Here is a 23,444-nt window from a genome sequence, read left to right as displayed (position 1 = left end):
AATTGCCATCAATCCCAAGTGGACAGACAAATAAGTAGGAAAATCACTATGCATTACACTCAATACAGCACATAGAAGTACACTTGCTTAAAAAGCTATTATTCCTAAAATTGCATTTTTAGAAGTGGAAAGATTAATTTTGGCAACAGGAAATAATTTTAGACTGTGGAAATGCAATCTCTCAGTACAGTCACAATTTTATGTGATATGTGGGTGGAATACAGCCGAGCTAATCAGCATATATTGTCAAAAGATATGCAATAAAGGCACAGATTTAGCAAAACATTGTTTTTGTCTCATAATTCATATTAAAATGTAGCAAAATGTATGTTTGCCTGTAGCAGACTACACATTGATTTACTAATATGAAATGAGTGCAAATTCTAAAAGAAATTCAAAAAGAAAAAAAATACTATTTCAAGCAAATAGTTCTACCCCTTACAGAGTTGTTAAAGACTGACAAATACATTTTATAAAACCACTTAGAAAGAATTACTAATCTAATTAGTGAAGTGTCGTTTATCTGCTGTATCTAGACTGAGTATCTTCCTGGTCTGTGTGACTCTACAACACAGGAAGTAGAGGAAGAAGTTTGTAGTTGTGCTAAATACTGTAGAAGGAGTTGTGTTTAAAAAAGTACTGATGTGAAAATTACTTTCAACCCAAGACTGTAAAAAAGTCACTTTGCAGTACTGCAGCAGTTTCACAGCTAGGCTTACTTTCACCAAACAACTGATTTCGATTGCACCCTTTAGTGCTAGTCAGTAGACAGCAGCTGCTGCTAATCCTACATTTTTTTGCTTTGCCAGTGAGCCCTGGTTCTTAGTCCAGCGGCAAAAACTAAGTTGCATTTTCTCATTGACCACCAAGTGCCTAAATACGCAGTTTACACTAACATGAAGAAAAACCGAATATCCCTACAGTTGAGAATCTGGAACCACATAATGTTTTGCATATTGCTTTACCACATCAAGAACCACACCAATATAAATAAAAATTAATTTGTACTTTTAAATTGTAATTTGGAGTATTTGTACTTTTGTGCTTTATGTACAAACGTAATTTGCAAGATAATATAAAATGGGACAGCTTTATGTAATACACACTGATTTGGGATTTAATGCCAGCTGCATGTGTCAAGAAATTGGATCTCTCAGTTCCCATTCATGCGTGATATAAGATTCCAGCCACTCAATAGATTGGGGTCCTCCTTTTTCATATTTTTTTGCATTATAATACACTAAATGTTTTCAATGTCTGACAGGTCTGGGCTGTATGTAACCTATTGTATCACTAAAATAAGCAAGTCTATGCTCGATAAAGATGTCATTTGGATAGCACCATATGTTGCTCCAAAACCTTTATGTATTGTTCAGCATTAATGGTGCTTTACAAATATACAGCACAAGTGAACCACACTGTGTGTCTTAATGCACCCCCACTCCATCGTGGATTCTGGTCATGTGGTACCTTTCCCTTTTACCATGGAGAGCATGGCATCCATAACTTACAAAAAATAATTTCAAGTTTTAACTCGTCAGACCGCAGGACAATTTTTCATTTGGCCTTGGTTCATTTAAATAAGTTTGGTCTCAGAAAAGACAAATCCGAAACATGTCCACTAGCCTGCTGTAGTTACTGTCCTGCCTCTAAGGCAATAAAGGCCCTAAATGCCAACTCCACATGAATAATATAATATAGTTATCATATACATACAGTATATCTATGGTCAACCCCATGATTTCTGGAGCTTTTCATGGCACTTGGCAGTTTGACCCTATCTACAATCATCACTAATTTTACGGTCGAACCGCAGCATTTGTTCACTAGCTAGCTAACGCTAACATAGCAAGGCCTGATCTTATTAGCTAGCGTTAGAAAACTTAGCTTTGGTCAATATTTGTTTGCTTGCTTGGCAGAGGTGTTAAAAGCATTAAGTAGCATTAAACGCTTAATGCATTCCTCATCAGATTGTGATTGTTTCCTTTCTTCTTAGTAAAGTGGAATTTTATTGCCAAAGGAGAGAAGCAGCTTTCCCTGGAGATAGGAGATACAGTCCACATCCAGGAGACATGTGAGGGTAAGATGATCCCAAACATTAGGAACGTTAACATAATACTAAATTCATCACTTCTGTATAATGTTGTATAAAGTTAGCCATTCTGAATTATACTTTGTGTGTTGTTTTATAACTAATCATAAATAGCATTTTGGAACTTGGAGATTTTACTGTATTTCTGACAGTACATATTTTATTAACAATGATTTTCTTTTACAGTTTTTTTACAGATACAGTAACTTACACCCTGGCTGTAATTTCACATGTAATTTTCACTTAATATTACTTAATATAGTTAAAAAGAAATGCAATTGTGGTTTATGCTAGGTTGCCACACTTCAGTCCTCCAAAATTTTTTATTAAAATTTTATTGAGGTGACAATTAGTTTACAATGTGTTCCAGGATGGTACAGGGGCTACTTGGCTAGAAACAAGTCTCAACAGGTAAGAGCTCACATAATTTTTTTAACACAATACAAACAAAGGGAATAATACACAACGTACTTGTATTCAACTGCTAAAGTATATCGCCTCTTCTAATGTAAATAGAACTGGTGTGAGCTACCTCTGATCTTTTTTATAGTTTTTCTTAAATGCCTTTTTGTTTTCAGGGAGCGTTCCCTGCCAGTTTTGTCCATCTTAAGGAGGTCATCATTGAAAAACGGGGGTCAGTAGATTGAAAATAAGTCTTAAAATCTTTTCAAAATCTATGTCTTTTAACTTCATACTGTTTGTCTGCGTTCAACTACAGAAATGAGGAGGTGGTGATGTCTGCAGAGATGCCCCTGGTAAAGGAGGTGACGACTACGTTGAGGGAGTGGGGAAGCATATGGAAGCAACTCTTTGTGGTAAAAAAAAAATGAAAAATAGCACCAGCACTTCTGTGTTTTTGACTTTGTATGTTTTGACTATGTATGAAATGGGACAATATATTGTATATCTACCTTTCAGGTGAATAAAGAGGTTCGTGTGAAGCAGGTGCAGAGGCTGATGTGGGAGTTAATGGAATGGCGTTCCCAGCTCTTGTCTGGCACTCTGCCCAGTGATGAATTCAAGGAGCTCAAGCAGAAAGTCACCTCCAAGATTGACTACGGTAACAAGTATGTCAGCTCAGAAACACAATTACGTGTTGTTGCTCAGAGCTACACTGAGTATTTTCAGCTACACCTACAATCTCACTTACATATTTACATTTTTGTAGCCAATAATGTTTAGCAATTTCCCCCCTTAAATATCTATTCTGCCCACCAATGTGCCAAATCCTCAACGCTCTTCCTCCCCATTACTAACTCCTACCTCAGGATCCTGGAGCTGGACCAGGTGGTTCGAGATGAAAATGGTAACATCTTGGAACCAGAGCGGGCTAGTGTCATAAGTCTGTTTCGAGCCCATGAGGATGCCACAGCCAAGATCAATGAACGCATTAAAGAAGAGCAGGTATAGAAAAAGTGTGATACAGAGTGTCATAGAAAAATTCTTAGGCCAGAGAAAGGATCACATGAGAATTTGTTAATCTCATTTAATATTATCTTAATCCCAACTGATTTTATTTAGCACCTCTTTTGAGATTGGTTTGGTTTATGGTCTCTTCATACTAGACTCAAAACTGTACAGCCCTTAATAGCAGAAAATGCAATAGCTATACTGAAGTACTACTGGTACAGTATCAGTGGAATCACAGTTATGTAAATGTTATTTTCTAACTTTCTCAGAAATTGGCTTGTCTTCTCTTCAACTCGGAAGCCTTTTTTACTTTTTAATATCTGGATGCTGTGGCTATAACATGTTAGAATAAAGTAACCAGCCATTAAGTGTTTGCAAACCAACCAACTAGATTTGTCAGGAGTTAAAACTAGACACTTTTGGCCGGCAAACAATTTGTCCTGTTTAACACTTGTCCCAAGTTAACCTCCTAAAAAATGTCCTCTCCTGCAGTCCAACGTCCAGACAGACCACAGTGGGATCTCTGCACGTATCCAGTCATCCCCCACCCACAGTCTTTATGTCTTTGTCAGGAACTTTGTCTGTCGAATTGGAGAGGACTCAGAGCTCTTTATGTCCCTCTATGATCCCATCAAACAGACTATCATCAGGTATCACTTTTTTGTTTTTTCTTTTGGGGGGGGGGGGAATTTAACAATTCAAAACAATATTTATGCTAAAGTTTGAATGGCTCTTTTCAGACTTGAAAAGAATGATTTGAAATCCTTTTTGGGGAGTAACATAGTGCCATATTTAGATAGAAAGCAAAGTGTGTGATTATGAACACTGTTGTGTCTTAAAAGATATAAATTATATTGATATGGTTTTCGTAATAAGTGTGAGTCTGAATTTAAAATGTTAATGAATGAGACTATATAACAAGTAATAAATAACTATCTTTTAAATAAAATAAAAAGATGGCAAAAGGAAAATTAAGTGCGTGCAGCCGTTACCCTATCCTTCATGAAGCCATTCATTGTCTGTAATGAATACAATTGGTTTCGAATTTAACCTCATCTTTATCCATCAACTGGCTAAAATGTGTTCACAAACACCCTAGCTTTCACACACACAGTCCTTCAGTCTTCTCCAACCCCTTGTATCTATTTACCTTTCCTTCTCTTGTCTACTCATTTGTCCTCTCTTTTCCATTATTCTGCACTACTAAATTAGAACGATGGTATGTCACAAATAAGAATATGGAAACAACAAATTATAGAGAACCATTCTGTATACTGATTTGTAGTGTTGTGTGGTGCCTGACAGGGCTCTGACACTCACTGTCATATTGAGTATATCTAAAAGACTGCTGCTTGGAACATTAAGATGGACTTAGATCAGTCATCTTTTTCTTTATATTCACCATATTTTACTTTCTTGACATTTGTCTTAATGTCTGACTTTGTTATGTATCATCTATGCATGTTACATTTATTTGAATGGTTAAATAACTGACTTTTTGTTTTGAAATTATAAATTCTCTCACCTTATCTGTGTGTCTTTGTGTTTTTGACATCAATATTTTAGTAGGGTTTCAACTTTTCCCCTCCCACTGTAGGCACAGACACTTAATGATTATGTGTGTCTCACTTGCTGTCTATCTTCCTATTCATCCCTCTGTCAGTGTCTGATGCATGCTTGTTTGTCAGGAAATGCTAATGGAAATAGAAGATCTGTATTTTTAGCTCTTGAATGTAAATTATTATGCTGCTACTGGACATTGGGGGATCCACAGGCCTGTCAGAGAAGAACTAAAATTTGAAATTTTCCAGAAATAATTTAATATCACATCAGCAAACCTTATACATTTTTTCATGTAAGCCAGCCAGGCCACTGTGTAATTGCCTCTAAAGAGCCTCAAGGCGAAAGAGAAACAGTGCAAGTTTATCTGCAACAGGCACTTGCCCATTCTTAAATTGGGCAGAGATAGCTTTTTTGTATTTTCTTTTTATATATTTCTGTAGGTGTATTTATATACATACCCCAAGACATAATTAATATAGGTATGTAGAGGAGATGCAGATATTGTGTAATATTTATTCATAGGACAATAATGTAACAGGTATGACTTGTGCCTTTTAACTTTGTATCATTCTTTATGCAGTGAGAACTACTTGGTCCGTTGGGGCAGCAGAGGATTCCCTAAGGAGATCGACATGCTTAACAACTTAAAAGTTGTATTTACAGTAAGTGGCCACAGGAGGGAACTGTAACACTATTTTTTAGCACTATTGTCACTGCACTGCATAGCATTTTTGTGATGCTATGCATTTTATCAAATTGGGATTCGCTTAAACATCACCATATGATGGTACAACTTGCTAATGTTTTAACACGTTTCCATTGGTTTAGCACATTTTTTTCAAAGTTTTTTTAAAACTATTAACACACATGTCAGTGACCCAAAACTTTATTGAAATACTGTAACTGTGTCACAAAAAGGAAAACACAGCTGACCGAATACTTTTTGCTGAATTATAAATCACTTATGTATATTTTGTCAACCCCTTTCAAAAAATTCTTCAGTGATCAGTACTGATCCATCTAGAGGGGATGCCATCTACAGTATGTTTTGTATGTTTTGCCATTTGCAAGCAGTGGTGGATGAAATACTCAAAAACTTTACTTAAGTAAAAGTCCAAATAAACAAACTAAAAGATACTAGTATAGGTGGCCACTGACATTTCTACTCTAAAATTATTAAAAGTAAAAATACTTTACTTTTACTTTATGCTTAACAAAACAAATGGTCTAAAAATAGACCATTTGTCCGGGGGCTTTCACTTTAGCTGTGTGCACAAACGCCCTTTGAGCACTGCTAATGTTTCATATAAGTCTTTATAAGACCTGACACTATGCTTGCCTCTGCTTAATGAAGCAATTCCTGTCCTGCTAGTGATTTGTTTTCATAAAAAAACTGAAAAAGTGGTATATCATGATATTTTTATAAAAGTGTGTTTTTTAATCAAGAAATAATAGTACAAATTCATATTCAGTGTCCAAATTGGTCTAGTCTTGATGCTCACTGTACTGTAGATCCTGTATGTCAAAGACAAGTGGGGGGACAAAGACCTGCACACAAAAATGAATGAATCAAGAAAACTTTCTTAGGAAATGTGTTTTTTACTGTTTTTTAATCAGTGCATCTTAAAAAGTGCACATGCAGAGTGCAGCAGGGTTTATGACCTCTAAGAAAATCACAATGGGATATTGGGATATTGATAGATAGATGTTTTGTTGTTACAAGTTTTCTTGTCTGAAGAAAAAAATAGCTTTTTTGTAAACACAATGTGTCATTTCATGCAATAAGCTTTAGTGAGGAGTGTGTGTTACCTTACTGTAAAATGTGACTTCAGAGTGGACAGTGTCTAAACAAAACAGAAATACTGTAAATTGTTTTTGCCCTCCCATTACCACACACATTGTTCCTCTTGTCTTTTTCTTTTATTAACCCCAATACCTCTCTTGCTTTTTTGTCTCTGCTGTCTTCTGTGTTTCTGTCTTCCAGGACTTGGGGAACAAGGACCTGAGCAGAGAGAAAATTTACCTGATTTGTCAGATAGTAAGAGTGGGCAGGATGGACCTAAAAGAGGCAAACAACAAAAAGTTTACTCAAGGCCTGAGACGGCCATTTGGGGTTGCAGGTAATTAGAGAAACAAATTATTCAGTGTCAAAATATAGATAAAATTTAAAAGTTGTTTCTAAAGCAAAATATTTATTGTAGCTATTAGACCAAATTCCTTATCATAAAGGTTTCTCTTCTTTGTCAATCTTTATATTGCCTTAACAAGCATATTTCTGAAACTTTTGTTAAAAATAATTTATTTGTCAGGCTGCAGAAGATATCATTGCCCACTTTAACAGTACGTGTGGGACCTGGGGTTGACCACAGTCATCTTTAGCACAAACAAAATTAAATTATTGATGTGAACTGTCCACTAGTATATACTGTGTTTATTAGGGTATTGTTGCTTCCTCTGGCTCAGAAACATTGCCTTTAGCCTCATGTAACCTCATAAAACAGCTGTCAGGGTATGGAACAAAGCCTGTTTTGCTTGACTACTGTGTGATAGTGAAGTATACATAATGTTCACAGAGCCTGTCATTAATGTGACTCTACATCAGAAATCACTATATTGCATTTTCTTTGATTTTTGTCATCACTGAAATATTTGTTTTCTCTTTTTGTCAGTAATGGACATAAGTGATATCATCAAAGGGAAGATTGAAAGTGATGAGGAGAAGCAGTTCTTCATCCCTTTTGTCCCGTATGTTATATTTTTCTCAGTCTCTGCCTCTTTTATTCCTCTACAAATACCAACTCCCACTTGTAATTAAATAGCAAAATTGAGATTAAAAAAAGTCTAATTGTAATTTTGAGAATACCATAGTTGTCATTTTGCATCTGTAAATGTTTTACACAAGTTTATGATTAAATTGATTTTGTGTATTTGTGTGCGTTTGTACCAGGGTAGTTGCTGAGAATGACTTTCTTCATACCTTACTGAACAAAGTGACAACATTACGCGGAGACAGTGGTGGCCAAGGTACCATTCTTCATTTGCAGGCTTTGCGCTCGTTTCATAGTGTGACCCCTCTGCCAGTGTTAGTGGCTTGGCATGCACTGAAGGTGCTGCTGCAGTCCTGCTGGACTGTGGGTGCTGTAGTCATTTGTGGTCAAATACCCTTGCTTTTTCTTTCTGCTCTATGGTTGAGTGTGAAGGGCATTATCCTGATGGATTGCACACGCCCTTAAGCCGATGTTTTTATATTACTTACTCTTTCTTTCACCCTCACCAGTCTCCAGTCTCACTGTCCACTACCTCAAGTTAATGGCTGACATTGACAGCACCTATGTGTGGCTCTGTCTTGTTCCACATAGACTAACCCCATGTATGCACCGTTGGACTGCACTGGTATATCTCTCTGCTTTTATCTCCTGCTCCTGAAGGCCCTGAGTATAACCTAGATATTAAAGAAACACCTGGATGAGCAGATATGGACAGAGTACCCGAGGCCACCAGATTTCTGTTCTTAACATTACTCACCCCTAATCTCTCCTTCCTCTCATTTTGAGATGCTTTTGCTACTACACACTAACACACACGGAATTTTCCCTTGGGGTAAGTGGTTAGCCTTGTAAATGTGGGTTTGTGTCACAGTCTAGATTTGACCAACTATGTATTTACCTAAAATAGCTCATCCTTTTCTTTCTTTTCTGTCCATTTCTTGTCTTGTTCGTTTTCTCACATAATTTCTCTGAAAACCCATTTCTTAGCAGTAAATTTTTCTCTCCTTATATTAATACCTTCATTTTGTCTTTGTTTCTTTCACTCTCATTCTACAAGGCTTTCACAAATAGGACACACATTTTATTTATTGATTACAGTCTAGTGTGCAATAACAACAGACGTTTTTACATCCCCAGTGCCCTTTTTGGAACACTTTAATTCTGTATTTCCCATAGATAAATATTACAGTGTGTTAATATTAAAGTGGATCTCACTTTAAGTTCAGCTCACAAACTACATGCTTCAGGGTTTCAGATTTGAAAATGCTTTAAATTCACATTTAATAGCACCAGACCTTGAAAGTTCTCATTCATTCAATTGGCTTTAATTTGAATGTACTTGCCTGCAGAAACAATTTTAAAACTCTTTTTGGACCCGCCTTTCAAAGTGGATTGGATTTACATCTATTTGTTTGAATACATTTTCTTTCTCTTTCCTGTCTATACATACCACCAGAAACTAACAGACCACCCTAGAATACAATTAATATGATGTTTTTTCATTGATCACTGGCATACTACAAAATTAAAAGTATTTACTATACTACTATAATATTACTGTATTAGGTTGATTTGACCACCAGTGAATGTATTCCATGTCACAGTATTTCATCTGTCTAAACCTATAGAATCTTGATTAATATCATTCTACGTCCCAGAAATGCTTTATTTACAATGTACCTAATAGAAATCAAAATAAAAAATTTACGCTCTGTGTAAATATCTTGATAAGTGGAGCTGAAAAATCTATATTAATTGTAAGCCTACACTTATTCTCTAACCCTACTTCTTCCCAGGTCTTTGGGTGACCATGAAGGCTTTGGTCGGGGACATAGTTCAGATCCGGAAAGAGTACCCGCACCTGGTGGACCGCAGTACTGTGGTCGCCCGCAAGTTGGGCTTCCCAGAGATCATCATGCCAGGAGATGTTCGCAATGACATTTACCTTACCCTACAGGGAGGGGACTTTGATAAGTACAACAAGACTACACAGAAGAATGTAGAAGTCATCATGTGGGTCTGCGATGAGGAGGGCAAAGTCATACAGGTCAGCAGCATGTCAGTGAATTTAAAATGGAGAGAAATTAATCTATTAGTGTACAGAGATTGTGTTGTTGTTGAGATAGGTTGAGATAGAGTGAGCAGATGTGAAAGTGAGTATGTATTGTATATGCAGTATCAATTGAGGTGGTTTTGGCCACTGGGCAATGATCAAGTCAGGGATGCATAGATTTGGTTTTACTAGGATGAAAATCCAATTAGGGCACACATTCACCAAGCTACCCAAACATAAACCCCTTAATTTAATTATGAAACTAAATGTTCTCTTACTCCCTCTTACCTAGAACTCCATCTGTCTGGGAGCAGGGGATAAGCCAGTCAGTGAGTACAGATCTGTCATCTACTACCAAGTCAAACAGCCCCGCTGGATGGAGACATTTAAGGTGTGTGTGTGTGATGCATTTTACTTACTTATTTAACTAAACCAGAGACTTCTTTTCGTTTCTTGAACATTACTTGTTATATAGTATTTGCAATCCTCAATCTAACCGTAACCTTTATAAAAATAAATTCCAGAATGTCATGGTTTAACCTTAAACATTGCAGATACAGTTTATTATTTATTTTCATAATAACATGAGATGTGCTTCAGGTGGCTGTCCCCCTAGAAGAAATGCACAGAATTCATTTACGCTTCATGTTCAGACACCGCTCTTCCCAGGAGTGTGAGTATGAGCCTCTGTTCCTCTTCCTGCCTGTTCACTTTATATATCCACACTTAAATTCTCTCCTCCTATCTCCTGAGCATAATGTGACACTGGAAGGGCCAAATGATTGGAAGCAATTTGGAAAATGACCCAAGGCACCATTACACACTTGATTATACAAATCAGCAATCTTTCTTCCTCCAATGCCTAATTTCTCATTTCTCCCTCCTCCTTGTCTGTTTTCCTGATGTCTTTCTTCCCTGACCCTCCCTTTCTCTGTTTACATATCCATCTCCTTTCTCTTTAGCAAAGGACAAGAGTGAGAAGAACTTTGCTATGGCCTTTGTGCGTCTGATGAAGGAGGACGGGACAGTTCTGCAGGATGGACTGCATGACCTTGTAGTCTTCAAGGTCAGAAACACAGAAAGGAAAAACTGTCAACTCAAGAATGAGTTCCACTTAATTAAAAAACAGAATTAATCAACATTAAAATGGAAACTCATCAACTGGTGGTTAACAGCATAACCAGTTTGCAGGGTTGTTTTGAATAACCCTTTATGATCTGAAATGAATGAATCAAGAATTTTAAAACTGTACCAAAGCTTGGTGCTATTCCCCAGTTTTGTTTTTAATTTCCATAATGTTAAGAATTGATTGTTAGACTGAACAAATTACTGAATTGTGTTTATCTGAAATACACAGTAAGGTAACACAAGCAAAAGGTTTTCATAATGTCTGTTTACTTGGCACCATCATCAAAGAAGATCTAGAGTAAAGCTGTACAGTAGAGAGTCTTTACAGGAGATTATGGCCACACAGACAGGTTGAGTCAAGCCAAATAGATTTCCTTCCAAATGAGCCAGAGATAAGACTGAATCCCTTTATTGATTAAATGCCAAACGCAATGAAGATTAATTACTCATGATTCACTCAAAGACCAAATGGATGGTTCCCCTGTGCCCTCTTTCTCGATTATCTCTCGTTATCATTGCATTCCTCTCGATCTCTGTGCCTCTCGTGGCTTCAATCTCTTGCTCCCTCCTTTTTCATCAACTCACTCATTATCACTTACTAGTATTGCATTAAAGAGAGCAGAGCTAAGCTTTAGGCCTGTATAAATTAATGACCCAGAGTTGTATGTCTCCAAGAATGTACAGTAGTTAATGTAGTAGTTAATAATTTTGAAATAAGAGAAGAGAACTTTTTCACATACAGTCTTTATTTTCTTTCTTTCCCAGGTATGTTATTCCCTTTCCAGCACTCTTTAACTAAGACATGTTGGTGTTTGAGTTTTATCTAACCTGTCCACAGTCCACTGTTTTTACAGTTATAGGTTTATAAACCAAAGCTGAGTTAGGCAGAAGCAGATAAAGGATTGTGGTCACAAAGGATTACTGATGTGGAACTTGGGACTTCAGTCATTGTTTGTAAATTGCTTTCTCCAGGGCTGGACTGATAATTCAATGCAAGTGTAACAAATATCATTGTCTGTGTGTTTTCTGCTTCTGAATTTGCATCAAGACATTGTGACTTAGTGCAAAAAATATCAGTACCTCTACTGGTGCAGCACCGACCAAACATCTGTGCTATATTATTGATTATGTACCATTACCTGATTATCAGCATAACTGGGTTAAAAAAATAATCTTTCATGCTTTCCTAACAGGGTGACAGCAAGCGCATGGAAGATGTGAATGTTTACTTGTCATTGCCATCAACCCGCCACCATCATAGTGACCCACACAAGGTGGCAGCACTGAGCCGCAGCGCCAGCAGTTTGTCCAGTGGAGGAGGCCTGTCAGTCAGCTCCAGGGACAGCTTCAGCATCTCCACCCTCGTCTGTTCCACCAAACTCACCCAGAATGGTAAGTGTATGTGTGTGTTTTTCTTTGTGTGTGTGTGTGTGTGTGTGTTATGGTCATAGCAAAAGATGGGAAGGGAACTGTGTATATAGTACATGGGCTTCATTAGTGGGGACTGTTGTCATTTTGTCGTGCACACACTGGCTGGCAGCCACATGGTGAAGTGTTCATCAACATCTACAAATACATGCACACACATACACTCCAGGCAGAAAGGTGAATCAGACACAGGTGCAGTGGAACAGCTGTTACTGATGAAGCCAGTCCATCACTATAATGAACATTTTCTGCAATATTAATCACCTGTACCAAACACACACAGGAAAGGCTCTTAGGAAAGCATGCATGCATACAGTATTATTTCGGGCCACCCACCAGATGTGCAGCATGGCTTCATTATACAGAAATTATTGGACAGGGAGAGCGGTGAACTTCAAGTGGGCAGCCCCACAGAGACATGGAAATCTGCCCCATGTCAAACTGGAGCAGAAAATAATGACAGGAACTTTGAGTTTTAATGTTCAGTTGTCTCACTAACTGCAGCAATAGCACTTAACAAATCATCACCTGACAAGATGCTACTGTGTTTGCTTATCAGTCAGAGATACACTTGGAAACCACAAACTTCAATATATTTGTCTTTTGCTTGTTTTATGTCAATCTGCCCAAGGATTGAAGATGAAAATTAGCCTTTTCGCTAAACAAAAATAAAAAGCCCTGATCATACTACATAGTTACATTGTAAGGTTCCTTCTCATGGGCATCACAGTATTTTGGCTGAAGGAAAGGCAATATTTTATTTTTCCAAACCAGATTAAAGATTCTTGTGGCCTGTTTCACTTGAGTAACTTTCAAGTAAATTATTTTACATCCATTTTCAACAAAGTGTGATATATTTACTTTGCCAAGTTAGTGAAAACTAAGTTTAGTTTAACAATTTGAAATGTTACATTCATTGTTAAATGTTTATTTGCATGTGAATTAATTAGTAAATGGCATTGTAAGCTAAGAAGACATATACATATAACTGTACAGTTTGGCTTTAATTGGCATCCACTAAAAAAACAGTGTGTATGTTTGGTTAACTACTACTTACTTGTCTCTCCTCTTTAGTGGGCCTACTAGGGCTGCTCAAGTGGAGAACGCGACCTGAACTCCTCAGAGAAAACTTGGAGAAACTTAAAATTATTGATGGAGAAGAGGTGGTCAAGGTCAGTGGTGTGAATACCAGGTTGTCTATGCAGTGTGTAGAATCTGTCCTCTCACTTGAGCTCTCTATTGTCTTGTGTGTGTGTGCATAGTTCCTGCAGGACACTCTGGATGCCTTGTTCAACATTATGATGGAGCACTCCCAGACTGACGACTATGACATACTTGTGTTTGATGCCTTGGTGAGTGTGGGTTTGTGTGTCTCTGTTTACACAGCAAATGCTTGTGTACCTTGTCAACAGAAGCACATGATTTCTTGACTAACCATGTACATCAAGATTTATATCTCTTTGCCTGCCTGTCCATCTCTTTCAAAATAAACATGTCTATCCGATGATTGTATATAACGTCTCTGCCTTGTGATTTCTACTGCTGTGAAAACTTCTAACCTTATCTGTCTTCTGTCTGCAAGATATACATCATTGGTCTTATCGCTGACAGAAAGTTCCAGCACTTCAACACAGTGTTGGAGGCCTACATCAAGCAGCATTTCAGTGCTACACTGGCCTACAAGTAAGTTACATTCTGGATCAGAAGCCACTTCCTTTAATTATATTCAGTGAACTTCGAATGAGTTTCCTGTGACGTTGAAGGGACAGATCTCAACATTATATGTCTGCTGTCTCAGACTACACAAATACATACACTAGATTCTCTACCCCACAAATAAATGAACAATAGGACAAGCGGCATACAGCAATGTATATAAATTAACCAAAATGGAAGTGTTAGACATCACTGAATAAAGTAAATCTGATCTAAAAGGCAAAAACCTCAATAGCCAATTAGTATGCTCCTGCAACAATTCTGTTTATGTCTTCAAAAGGCACCCAGCTCCTTACTGCATCTACCACAGGAGATTTTATTATCACTGAAAGTCAGTGAGTGAGACAATCTATTTAATGTTTAAATAATATTACTGTGGGCTCCAAAAACTGCCAGTTGAGTGCTGAGTGCTAGTGTGCACACCACCATTGTGTCAGCAAGTTTTGCATTGGCCTTGTTATAAAGGATTATATGATATTTCACAAGGTAACTCCCCCGTATCTTGGGAGTTATGAAATCTTCTAAATCACATAAAATAACTATAATAATAATAATGCTTTGTCATCAAGCCAAAAACTGTTTTGATGTTCATAAAAAGTTGAAGGAAGCATCCTATAGTGCTGCAGATATGTAATATTGTGGAAATTTAAATTTCATATGGAGGTCTAATGTTACAGTAAGAGATTAAATACTGCACTCTTTCCAACTACTACTGGAGGTGTAATTATTGGCCTTTGGACAACTGGACTGATTCGGATTAGAGTATGCTTCTTTAATGAACTCCCAGCTAACCAGAGTTTTAGGCCTGTCTCTCCGTGGGGAAACAGCTAAAGCACTCAGACAGTACACCTCAAACATTTTTCTCTCTGCTAATTCACTTGACTTGATTCTCTGGGCACTAGAGAAAACAGCTGTTTGTGTTGCCAAAGGTTCAGTTAAGAAATTAAAAACATGTCTTACTCTTCTCTTGCTTACCCCAGCTGTCTCTACTCCTCCATTTTAGTTTCCCTGGCCAAATGATCCTTGCCACTCTCCCCCTCTTAACTGCCTTTTACTTTCCCTGTGTTCTTTGCTCTGTTTATCTTTCTCTCCATCATCACTCAATCCCTTCTTTGCCACAGTGCTGGTTTACACCCTCTTTAAGAGGGTGACTGAAGATTAATGCCAGTCAGCCCAGAGGCTCTTATGTAAAACTCTGTAACTCCTTTCCACAACTATTTTAAACTCTGTATATCTTGCTGTTAAAAAAATACTGAGTCATTCTGTGCTTGCCTTTAAATTATTCACCAAAACAAAGCCAGGGGAGACTGAGTGGTAACAATGTTGGTAATAATTTTATGGACACCACAGTGGCATGAAAGGCAGATGAGAATAAAATTTTAATGGGACTTTTGTTATTTTAGGGATTTGATAGGTTTGGGAGGGGGCTGACCCATGTTTGCCATTGAATTGAAAAAGAGGTGTCACACAGCCATAGGTTTTAACCCTCTGTTGGCCTACACTTTTACTTTATGTTATAAATAGTTATTATAGTTCATAAACTTAGACTGAGCTCTCTGTCACCCAGACCTCTTTCCAACTGCTTTAACACCTCCGCATTTATATGTGTCTAAAGACAGCTATGAGGTGCGTGTTTGTTGGAGACAAATTCTTTTAACCATGCGTCTCAGGGCAAATATGTCTGTGAGCTGTGTAAATGATACATCTGTTGATGTGTGAAATACTTGCCTTACTTTGCCTCTTTTCTTCCACCTCCTTGCCCGTCTTCCTCTCCCTCAATCTTCACTTTCCCTCTGTTGCACCATGTCTTTTATGCTCTATGGAAGTGAAAAATAGAGTTGGTGATGAATTTTCCAACCTGTGGATCATTGGAAAAGGAATGAAAATTCTGACTTACTGATTTCTATATGTTTTCATTTCACACTTCTTTTTCTTTCCTTCTTTAATCTTTATTTAACTTCCACATTCTTTGTCTTTTTCACTCCCTTACAGGAAGCTCATGTCGGTGTTGAAGAGGTATCTGGATGTCTCCAGCCGAGGGGAACAATGTGAGCCTATACTTCGGACCCTCAAAGCCCTTGAGTACATCTTCAAGTTCATTGTCCGCTCACGCATGCTCTACTCTCAGTGAGTGTTTGCGTTTCTCTATGTTGACTAATCATTATGATAATGACTTCTAATTTCTTTTTGAACCATAATAATGCAAATAGAGACTGTTGAAGGCACACACTCTGCGTCCAGCAACACAGCTTTGCTAGGGTAATCGTTTTTGACAGCTCTGTGAGAGAAGACTGCTGATTGCAGCATGTAGCTAATAAGCATTGACGATGAAGCGCAGCCTTCGAATGTGACCTACAGACAGGACCAGGGTGCTGAATGCACAGCTACTGATGCACCAGTCAGAGTCACTGTAGGAGAGACTTATGACACCCACTGTGCTTCGCTGGGATGAGAGCTACACCATACAAGTGTAAACCCAATTTATAACTGCAGTGCAAAAGCTGACAGATCAGAAACATGATCCACAATTGTGTTAGGTGCCTTGCCTGGGGGTGACTCGAACGCCTGTTTTTATTTTTGTGGAGGTTATATAAGACAAGAGTGATTGTGCCTGTGGGAATATAGGTTCTGTGCGGGAATTTGTTTGGTGTGTGTCATTTCATTAAGAGCTGTATATTAGTGTTTATAGGATTGGACAGATGTCCATTCCCAATCCATTTGTTTTTGTGTTGGTGTGTTTTCAATGCAGGTCTTGTCTTTTTAATCTTCCAGAGGGCATCATGGGCTTTATTTCTTTATTGTTATGGTTGATGGGTTTGTTATTTCATAGCACATGGATTTCTGTTGATAAATTATATGGTTTCCCAAGTGGATGTGAGTGAGTGTTTATTTGCATCTGTGTATACAAGCCTAAGCATATAAATTTAAGCATATTACAAGTATATGTGTTTTTGTGTGTGTGCGCGTGTGTGTGTGTGCGCGCATTACATTATCGCTCCACTGCTCCTGGACTGAGCTCCAGTCGCTAGCCTCCCCTGGGTATTTCTGAACTGATAAATCTCTGTCCCTTCTCTCTTTCTATATCTCCACCTTCATCTGTCACCACCACAACTACCTGAAGCAGACATCTTTAACTTTTTCTGCATTTAAAGTTGTCCTCCCAAAAGGCCTTGTCATGCCAAAAGAGTATCATGTATTCAAGAGAGCCACTGGTGATGTAGGTGCATCCAAATGGCTCCATCATTATCACCATCAAGACTAACAGTCATTAATAGTTAAAAGGCTTCAGTGAAGATTTATTAGCTTGTCAAACTCACTTCATTTTCAAGTCTATTAGGAGAATTAGATTTTTACTTCAAAAATATGTAAGACACATTGTACCAGATTTTGCTCTTTGTTTCACCTTCTTCCTGTCCTTCATGCCTTATGGCTTTCATTTCTTACCATGGTCTAGTTCATCAGTTGTATCTGTTCCTTTTTTCCTTCCCTAGAGCACCAACCTTGTTCTATATTTCTCCATTGAGTTATCCCCCTTCTCTCCTTGTCCTCCTAATTTCTACCCCTCATCTCATTTAAATCTCACCTGCTCTCTTATCTTCGTTTCTCCTTTATACATTCCCCACCTTTTTATACAAGCAGATGGCCTCTTATCAGTTTTAATAACAAACCTTTACTCTTATAAAGTCTTATTTTTAAGAAACCACTTCTATTTTCAATGACATACTATATTTTGCCAAATTGTCACCATATCTGTGCTTTCTGATTTTGTAAACTTAATCTTATAATGTCATCTCGCATTATTTTGAGATCATGTCTTTTCATAGAAATATTAATATCATATCTTACACAGTAGGTCATTATAACATTGCTGACATATACCAGACTTAAATGTACTCTTTTCCACAAATCAGATTATACCCAGATTCATAGCGCAAATATATTTGGAATTATTAAAGCATTTTAAAGTAATCGTTTGTTTCATTGCACCATTTGTGCATTTACAAGTTTCACTGGTAAATAAACAGTATTTTTTTATACTTTAATGCCTAAATCAAAAGGAGTGATGCATGAGAGCAGAGTTGTGCTCTGTGCAAGTTATTTGCTTCTTCATGTGCTGTGTAGAATATCTGTAGTTCACACTTGACCCACACTGAGGGGGAACCTTGTATCTCACTGCTTAATTGAAGCATAGAACATTTTCACTGATTGGGAACTGATGGGGGGATTGCAATTATACATCAAAACAAGGCAACATTTTTGACAAGGATTTTGTAATTCATGAGGGACATGTCACCTTGTTGTTCTCCTTTTTTTTTTTTGATACCCCCCTACATGAAGCTGAGCTCTTTTCCCTCCGTACCTTCCCTCCTACTCTCCGATTTCCTCAGACTTTTCTTTTGTGAACCTAGCTTTTTTCCCTCCCCCCCCCCTGCTGATAGCGATCTCTTCATCCCCCTCTCTCTTCTCCATCTGTCTCCAGTATTAGTTTGCTGAGCCTTTTTGCTAGAATTTATGTTCGTGTGCTTATGTTTGGGTATTGAGTGCCTGTGTATATGTGCATGTCTGCATACATGTTATAGCAACAGATCAGATTTAATTCCACATGGATTGTTAGATTTGCATTAAAGTGATTTGTATAAAGAATCAGACGCTTTATATTTTATACATTTCAACATCATCTCTCAGTATACACGCACATACATATTCATGAACAGACAGGACTGGTGGATTAGTTTGAACAATGCGTCTGTAATCATAACTGTACTCTGAAAAGAGCCCACTAATAATACCTCTGTGTGCTGCCACCTAATCTCTTCCCCCACATGCTAAATTTGCTGTGTGCCACATGCTAATCCTTGCCTAGAGCTCTCGTAACTTCTATTGTAATTAACAACTACACAGCTCCACTGAATCACTCAGAGATCGTGTCAAGATGGTGGAAGGAACGGGGCGTAGAGCTGGATGAAAGAAAAGTTTGCCAGGGGTGTAGAAAGGATGGCTAAAGGGATGGTAGAGGGGTTTGTAGGCGTATGTATGTTATGTGAAAAGCAGCAACAAAGATTTTTTAAAGGAGGATTGTTGAAATAGCAGCAGTCAGTGCTTATGTTCTTTTACTTTGTCATTATATTATCTTGTAAACAAAATGCTGCATTGAATTGCTGCATCATTGAATAAGGGAAGTGAATTAAAAGTAATTTGTAGCTCCAATAACAATTTGTCCATTTGTCCACTTTTTGTGTCATTGTCTTGAAGATTTAGATGAAATGCTGACTGTGTTTTGGTTATGGTGGTCACGTCAAGTTTTCAGACTTTCTTTCTTTCTTTCTGTTTTTCCTTCTGCATTTGTTAATTTCCTCCTACCCTCCTAGACTGTATGAGGGGAAGGAGCAGGAAGAGTTTGAGGACTCACTGAGGAGCCTATTTGAGTCCATCAACAACCTGATGCGAACGGACTACACCACTACACTACTGCTCAGGGTAATCACACATGCTTAGCCTGTACCCACACTTCACCAATTAGAGCTTTTGTTTAAATTCTTCTCATCACTACTCCTTTCGTCTGTCTTCACCTTCATCATCTTTCCTTTCTGTGATTTCTCAATCTGATGCTGACTACACGTGTATTCTGCTGCTCTATGTTATCCACTTAGATATTTCCACTACTTAAACTAAGTAAAACACACAGTACACAAAGACTGACATGCAAAACAGTGTGGCAGACACACAAGCAGCCATGTGAAAAATAAAACTGAGCTTTTCTTTTACTTATGATGAGAGCTTATTTTCTGTAATAGTAGAGTGACCTCCTGCCAACCAACAACTTCCACGGTAATTTGAAACACCTGTTATCGGGCAAGAGGAGTGGTACATCCTGAATAGATCACCATATATCTCAGGGCCACCACAGAGAGACATACACAAATAACCATTCACATTGACATTATCACCTATGGGTAATTTAGAGTCAATAGTAAACTTTACATACCTGTGTGTTAACTTTGGGAGCAAACCAGTGTACCCTGAACAAACCCACGCAAACACAGGAAGAACAGGTGAACTTCACTTAGAAAGGCCGCAGCAGGCAGGTGGATTTAAACCTTCTAGCTTTGAGGCCGCACCACTAACCACTGTGCTTCTACAGTAATTTGACGGTGTGTGTGTATGTGTGACAACAGGTTGCTGCTCTGAAGTACCTGCCAACAGTTCTGCATGATGTCGAGAAAGTGTTTGATGCCAAGCTCCTCAGGTAAGTTTACCCCTTAAAAACCGACACACACACAAGCACCTTATCTTTGTTCTATTTCAGGGCCACTGCAGAGATAATATATACAGTAAATTTCCCTCTCGTCTTGGTTCAGTGACCGCATCCTTCTTCCCCCCCCATGCACCTCACGCAGATCGAGCTTTACACGTTTTTCGGTGAACTTATTAGTAAAAACTTATTAGTAACACTGTTACTTGATACTAATGATTGGGTAAATTGGGTTGGGATACAGAAGGCAGCAGGTTTGAATCCCACACTACCAGGTGTGACCCCTTCAGCCATCAAGAGCAACCTTAGTCCCAAGCCTGGAAAAATGGGAGGGCTGCCGCAGGAAGGGCAGGAACTACGAAATATTTACACTATAGGTATTTTTCTTCGTCTGATGTTGTTAAAATTATTCCCCAAACTTTTCTTATTGTTATCAAGTAACAACAAATATGTATCCATAGGTACTGTAGGGGAACACCGTTGTTATTAATAAGTACACAGTAAGTTCACTGTACTTGCAGTCGTGGGCTGTAATATAATGCGTTGCAGATGTTTCTTTACTTATGACTGGCCACATTCATTTTTAAGGACTCTCATCCTCATATTCATTTCACCTTTGTTAGACCTGTGTGTACTTTTGTGTATTTATATATATAGTGTATTTATTTATATATATATATATATATATATATATATATATATATATATATATATATATATATATATATATTATTGTGGGTTTGTCCACATCTGCCAATTGAGTTCCCTAGGAGGGTTCTGTCAACACAGTGTCAAAAACTTGCTACCTGCAGCATCTGCCACACGGACACACAGGCCAACACACACATAGGGAGGGTGAAAGGTGTTAAAAGGCACACAGTTAAAAATCCTTGCATATATTCTCACTTTCTGTCATTCATTTTCTTTTTAATTCACACAAATTCATTCACACTTATTGTCTCATTTGCAGTTTTTACATGCATGCCCAAACATGCCTGAGTCCTCTGAACTTGAAAGTAATTTCCCCATTGCATTCCTGATCAGAATTGCCCCGAGCTGTGTTTCCAAACGCAAGCTGTGTGAATTATAATCTCTGTGCATGGAGTGGACATAAAAGCTTTGTCTTATTTCCTGTACAGTCCCATTCATACAACTTGTAAATTCACCTGCAGTGTGATTCATAGAGTGGTACAAGCACAGACATTGTCAACTATGAATGTGTTTTGTTTGCTCTCCATGTCCATAGGGCAAAGGCTGACATTTTGGGTTTTAATTAGATTCAGCTCAGATGATTAGTGGGCCTGATAAGTCTGCACTGAGCCTCTGCTCCCCAGACTGTCTTTGTGCCAGCTTCTTTGCACCAAAAGTCATATGAACCTTTTTGTTGTGTTTAGATTTGGGAACAAAGGTAGGCATTTCATTCTTTATTATTGAAATGCTACTGGAGAATGTGTGGTATAATTTAAGAAGACAAAGACAAACTGAGAGATGGAAAAAAAAAAAATTGAGACAGAGGGTTTGCAGTGCTCCAAGCATTCAATCTTTCTGAAAGGCATTGGGTCTTGCAACCAGCCCGTTTAATTATTCTAAAATCGAATTTGAGTCAGACCTGTGTCTTCATTAATGCATGTTTAGGCTTTGGCTCATTTGTTTTAATGCAGCATGCAGTCATGTCTTTGCTACAGTCTGTTACAAGCACAACTTTTAAAACTTACTAAACTAAAGCTTTAAGAGATTGATGTTCAAATCTTGACTTAGTTAGGTACAGTATTTGTGTATTCAATGTTTCAATCAACTACATGTGAATAATCTGCTGTTAAAATCCTAAACACGTACCATAATATGCTGAAAATTATTCCTGAATATTTATTGTGATAAGAATGTTTATTTTATTTTCAAGATATCACACCTGTTGCTCTTCCACTGTAATGATTTCGCTCATTATTCATTCTACGTTCCCTTTACTTTCTCTCCCCAGTCAGTTGCTACATGACTTTTATTCCTGCATTCCCCCTGAGAAACTTCAGAAACAGAAGGTGGCCTCCATGACTGAAATTGTCAGCAGCCTACTCTTTCAGAAACAAGGTATGTACATTTTTCCACTTATAGAACTCAGAAATGAATTACTAAACAACATTGAAGTTATCAATTCTGCGAGGAACCAATCGCAATCGTGGACAGTGTCATACAAATTCCAAACCATTGCTTGTGAAATCCTACACAGGATCATACATTGAGATCACAGTAAAAAGTCTAATAATTCCTACATGCAGCAATGACACTGGTTAATCACTTAATACTACTGTGCCTCAGGACCAGTAGGAGTGTTCTTTGTTTCAGAGGTTTTAGCTTGATAATGACTAGTTGGTAAACAGGACATGTTCTATCTGCATAGTATGTCTACAGTATAACTTGTAATGTTAAACAATTTCTGACAATTTGTGGGAATTTTGAAAAAGGTTTACCTTATTTATTTGTATGTTTTTCTATCTAAATAATGTGGATATTTTGTCACACAGTTAGGGTTTTTCCCTCATAGGCTATTTTCTATTTAGAAGAATAAACTAATATAGATTTTGTATATTGTAACACAATTACAATGGTGCTATGTGTACCTCCACTGACATTAAAATCATGAAATGGAACCCAGCCAGATACCATCTTATTACAATCAGCACAAGGGGCACCTATTAATGCACTCCTGCACTGATGGGAAAAATTACCCACAGTAACTCTTGCTGAAATTAAACAGTCTTAAAACAGGGTAAAATAGCATCAGACTAGATATATATTTGTCAGTCACTGGCCCTATTTGATGTTTTTCTTTAGTCCTAGGATTGTTTTTAATACTTTCAAAGTAGGTGTTGGTGGTGACAAAGGAGAAAAATGAGGGAGAGAGGACAGGAAGTGCTCCAACTTCCCTGCCATGAATGTGTCTCCTTTGTCACAGCGACTACTCTACTTTTATGTAATAATCTCACTATATTTGGCATAATTATGTGTCCAGCTGTGGTGCAGGAGGTAGAGCGGTCG

At 37.8% G+C, this 23,444-nt stretch overlaps 1 protein-coding gene across 1 annotated transcript in view; it reads left to right on the top strand.

Moving 5' to 3' along the window:
* The window catches only part of LOC137133960 (dedicator of cytokinesis protein 2-like), an 84,720-nt gene that overhangs the window by 456 nt on the left and 60,820 nt on the right, over positions 1-23,444 (top strand). Inside the window, exons 2-24 of the mRNA XM_067518193.1 lie at positions 1,997-2,080; positions 2,463-2,503; positions 2,671-2,726; positions 2,811-2,907; positions 3,011-3,159; positions 3,361-3,496; positions 3,995-4,152; positions 5,646-5,727; positions 7,050-7,185; positions 7,735-7,810; positions 8,013-8,089; positions 9,630-9,880; positions 10,179-10,277; positions 10,487-10,559; positions 10,849-10,952; positions 12,208-12,406; positions 13,517-13,614; positions 13,705-13,794; positions 14,025-14,125; positions 16,151-16,285; positions 19,528-19,636; positions 20,335-20,405; positions 22,390-22,496. Coding sequence (XP_067374294.1) covers positions 1,997-2,080; positions 2,463-2,503; positions 2,671-2,726; positions 2,811-2,907; positions 3,011-3,159; positions 3,361-3,496; positions 3,995-4,152; positions 5,646-5,727; positions 7,050-7,185; positions 7,735-7,810; positions 8,013-8,089; positions 9,630-9,880; positions 10,179-10,277; positions 10,487-10,559; positions 10,849-10,952; positions 12,208-12,406; positions 13,517-13,614; positions 13,705-13,794; positions 14,025-14,125; positions 16,151-16,285; positions 19,528-19,636; positions 20,335-20,405; positions 22,390-22,496 — 2,529 coding nt within the window. The remainder of the gene's footprint in view (positions 1-1,996; positions 2,081-2,462; positions 2,504-2,670; positions 2,727-2,810; positions 2,908-3,010; positions 3,160-3,360; positions 3,497-3,994; positions 4,153-5,645; positions 5,728-7,049; positions 7,186-7,734; positions 7,811-8,012; positions 8,090-9,629; positions 9,881-10,178; positions 10,278-10,486; positions 10,560-10,848; positions 10,953-12,207; positions 12,407-13,516; positions 13,615-13,704; positions 13,795-14,024; positions 14,126-16,150; positions 16,286-19,527; positions 19,637-20,334; positions 20,406-22,389; positions 22,497-23,444) is intronic.

Source organism: Channa argus, chromosome 10, assembly GCF_033026475.1.
Source record: "Channa argus isolate prfri chromosome 10, Channa argus male v1.0, whole genome shotgun sequence".
NCBI classification, from domain to species: Eukaryota; Metazoa; Chordata; class Actinopteri; order Anabantiformes; family Channidae; genus Channa; species Channa argus.
This window is presented reverse-complemented; position numbering and strand designations above follow the sequence as displayed.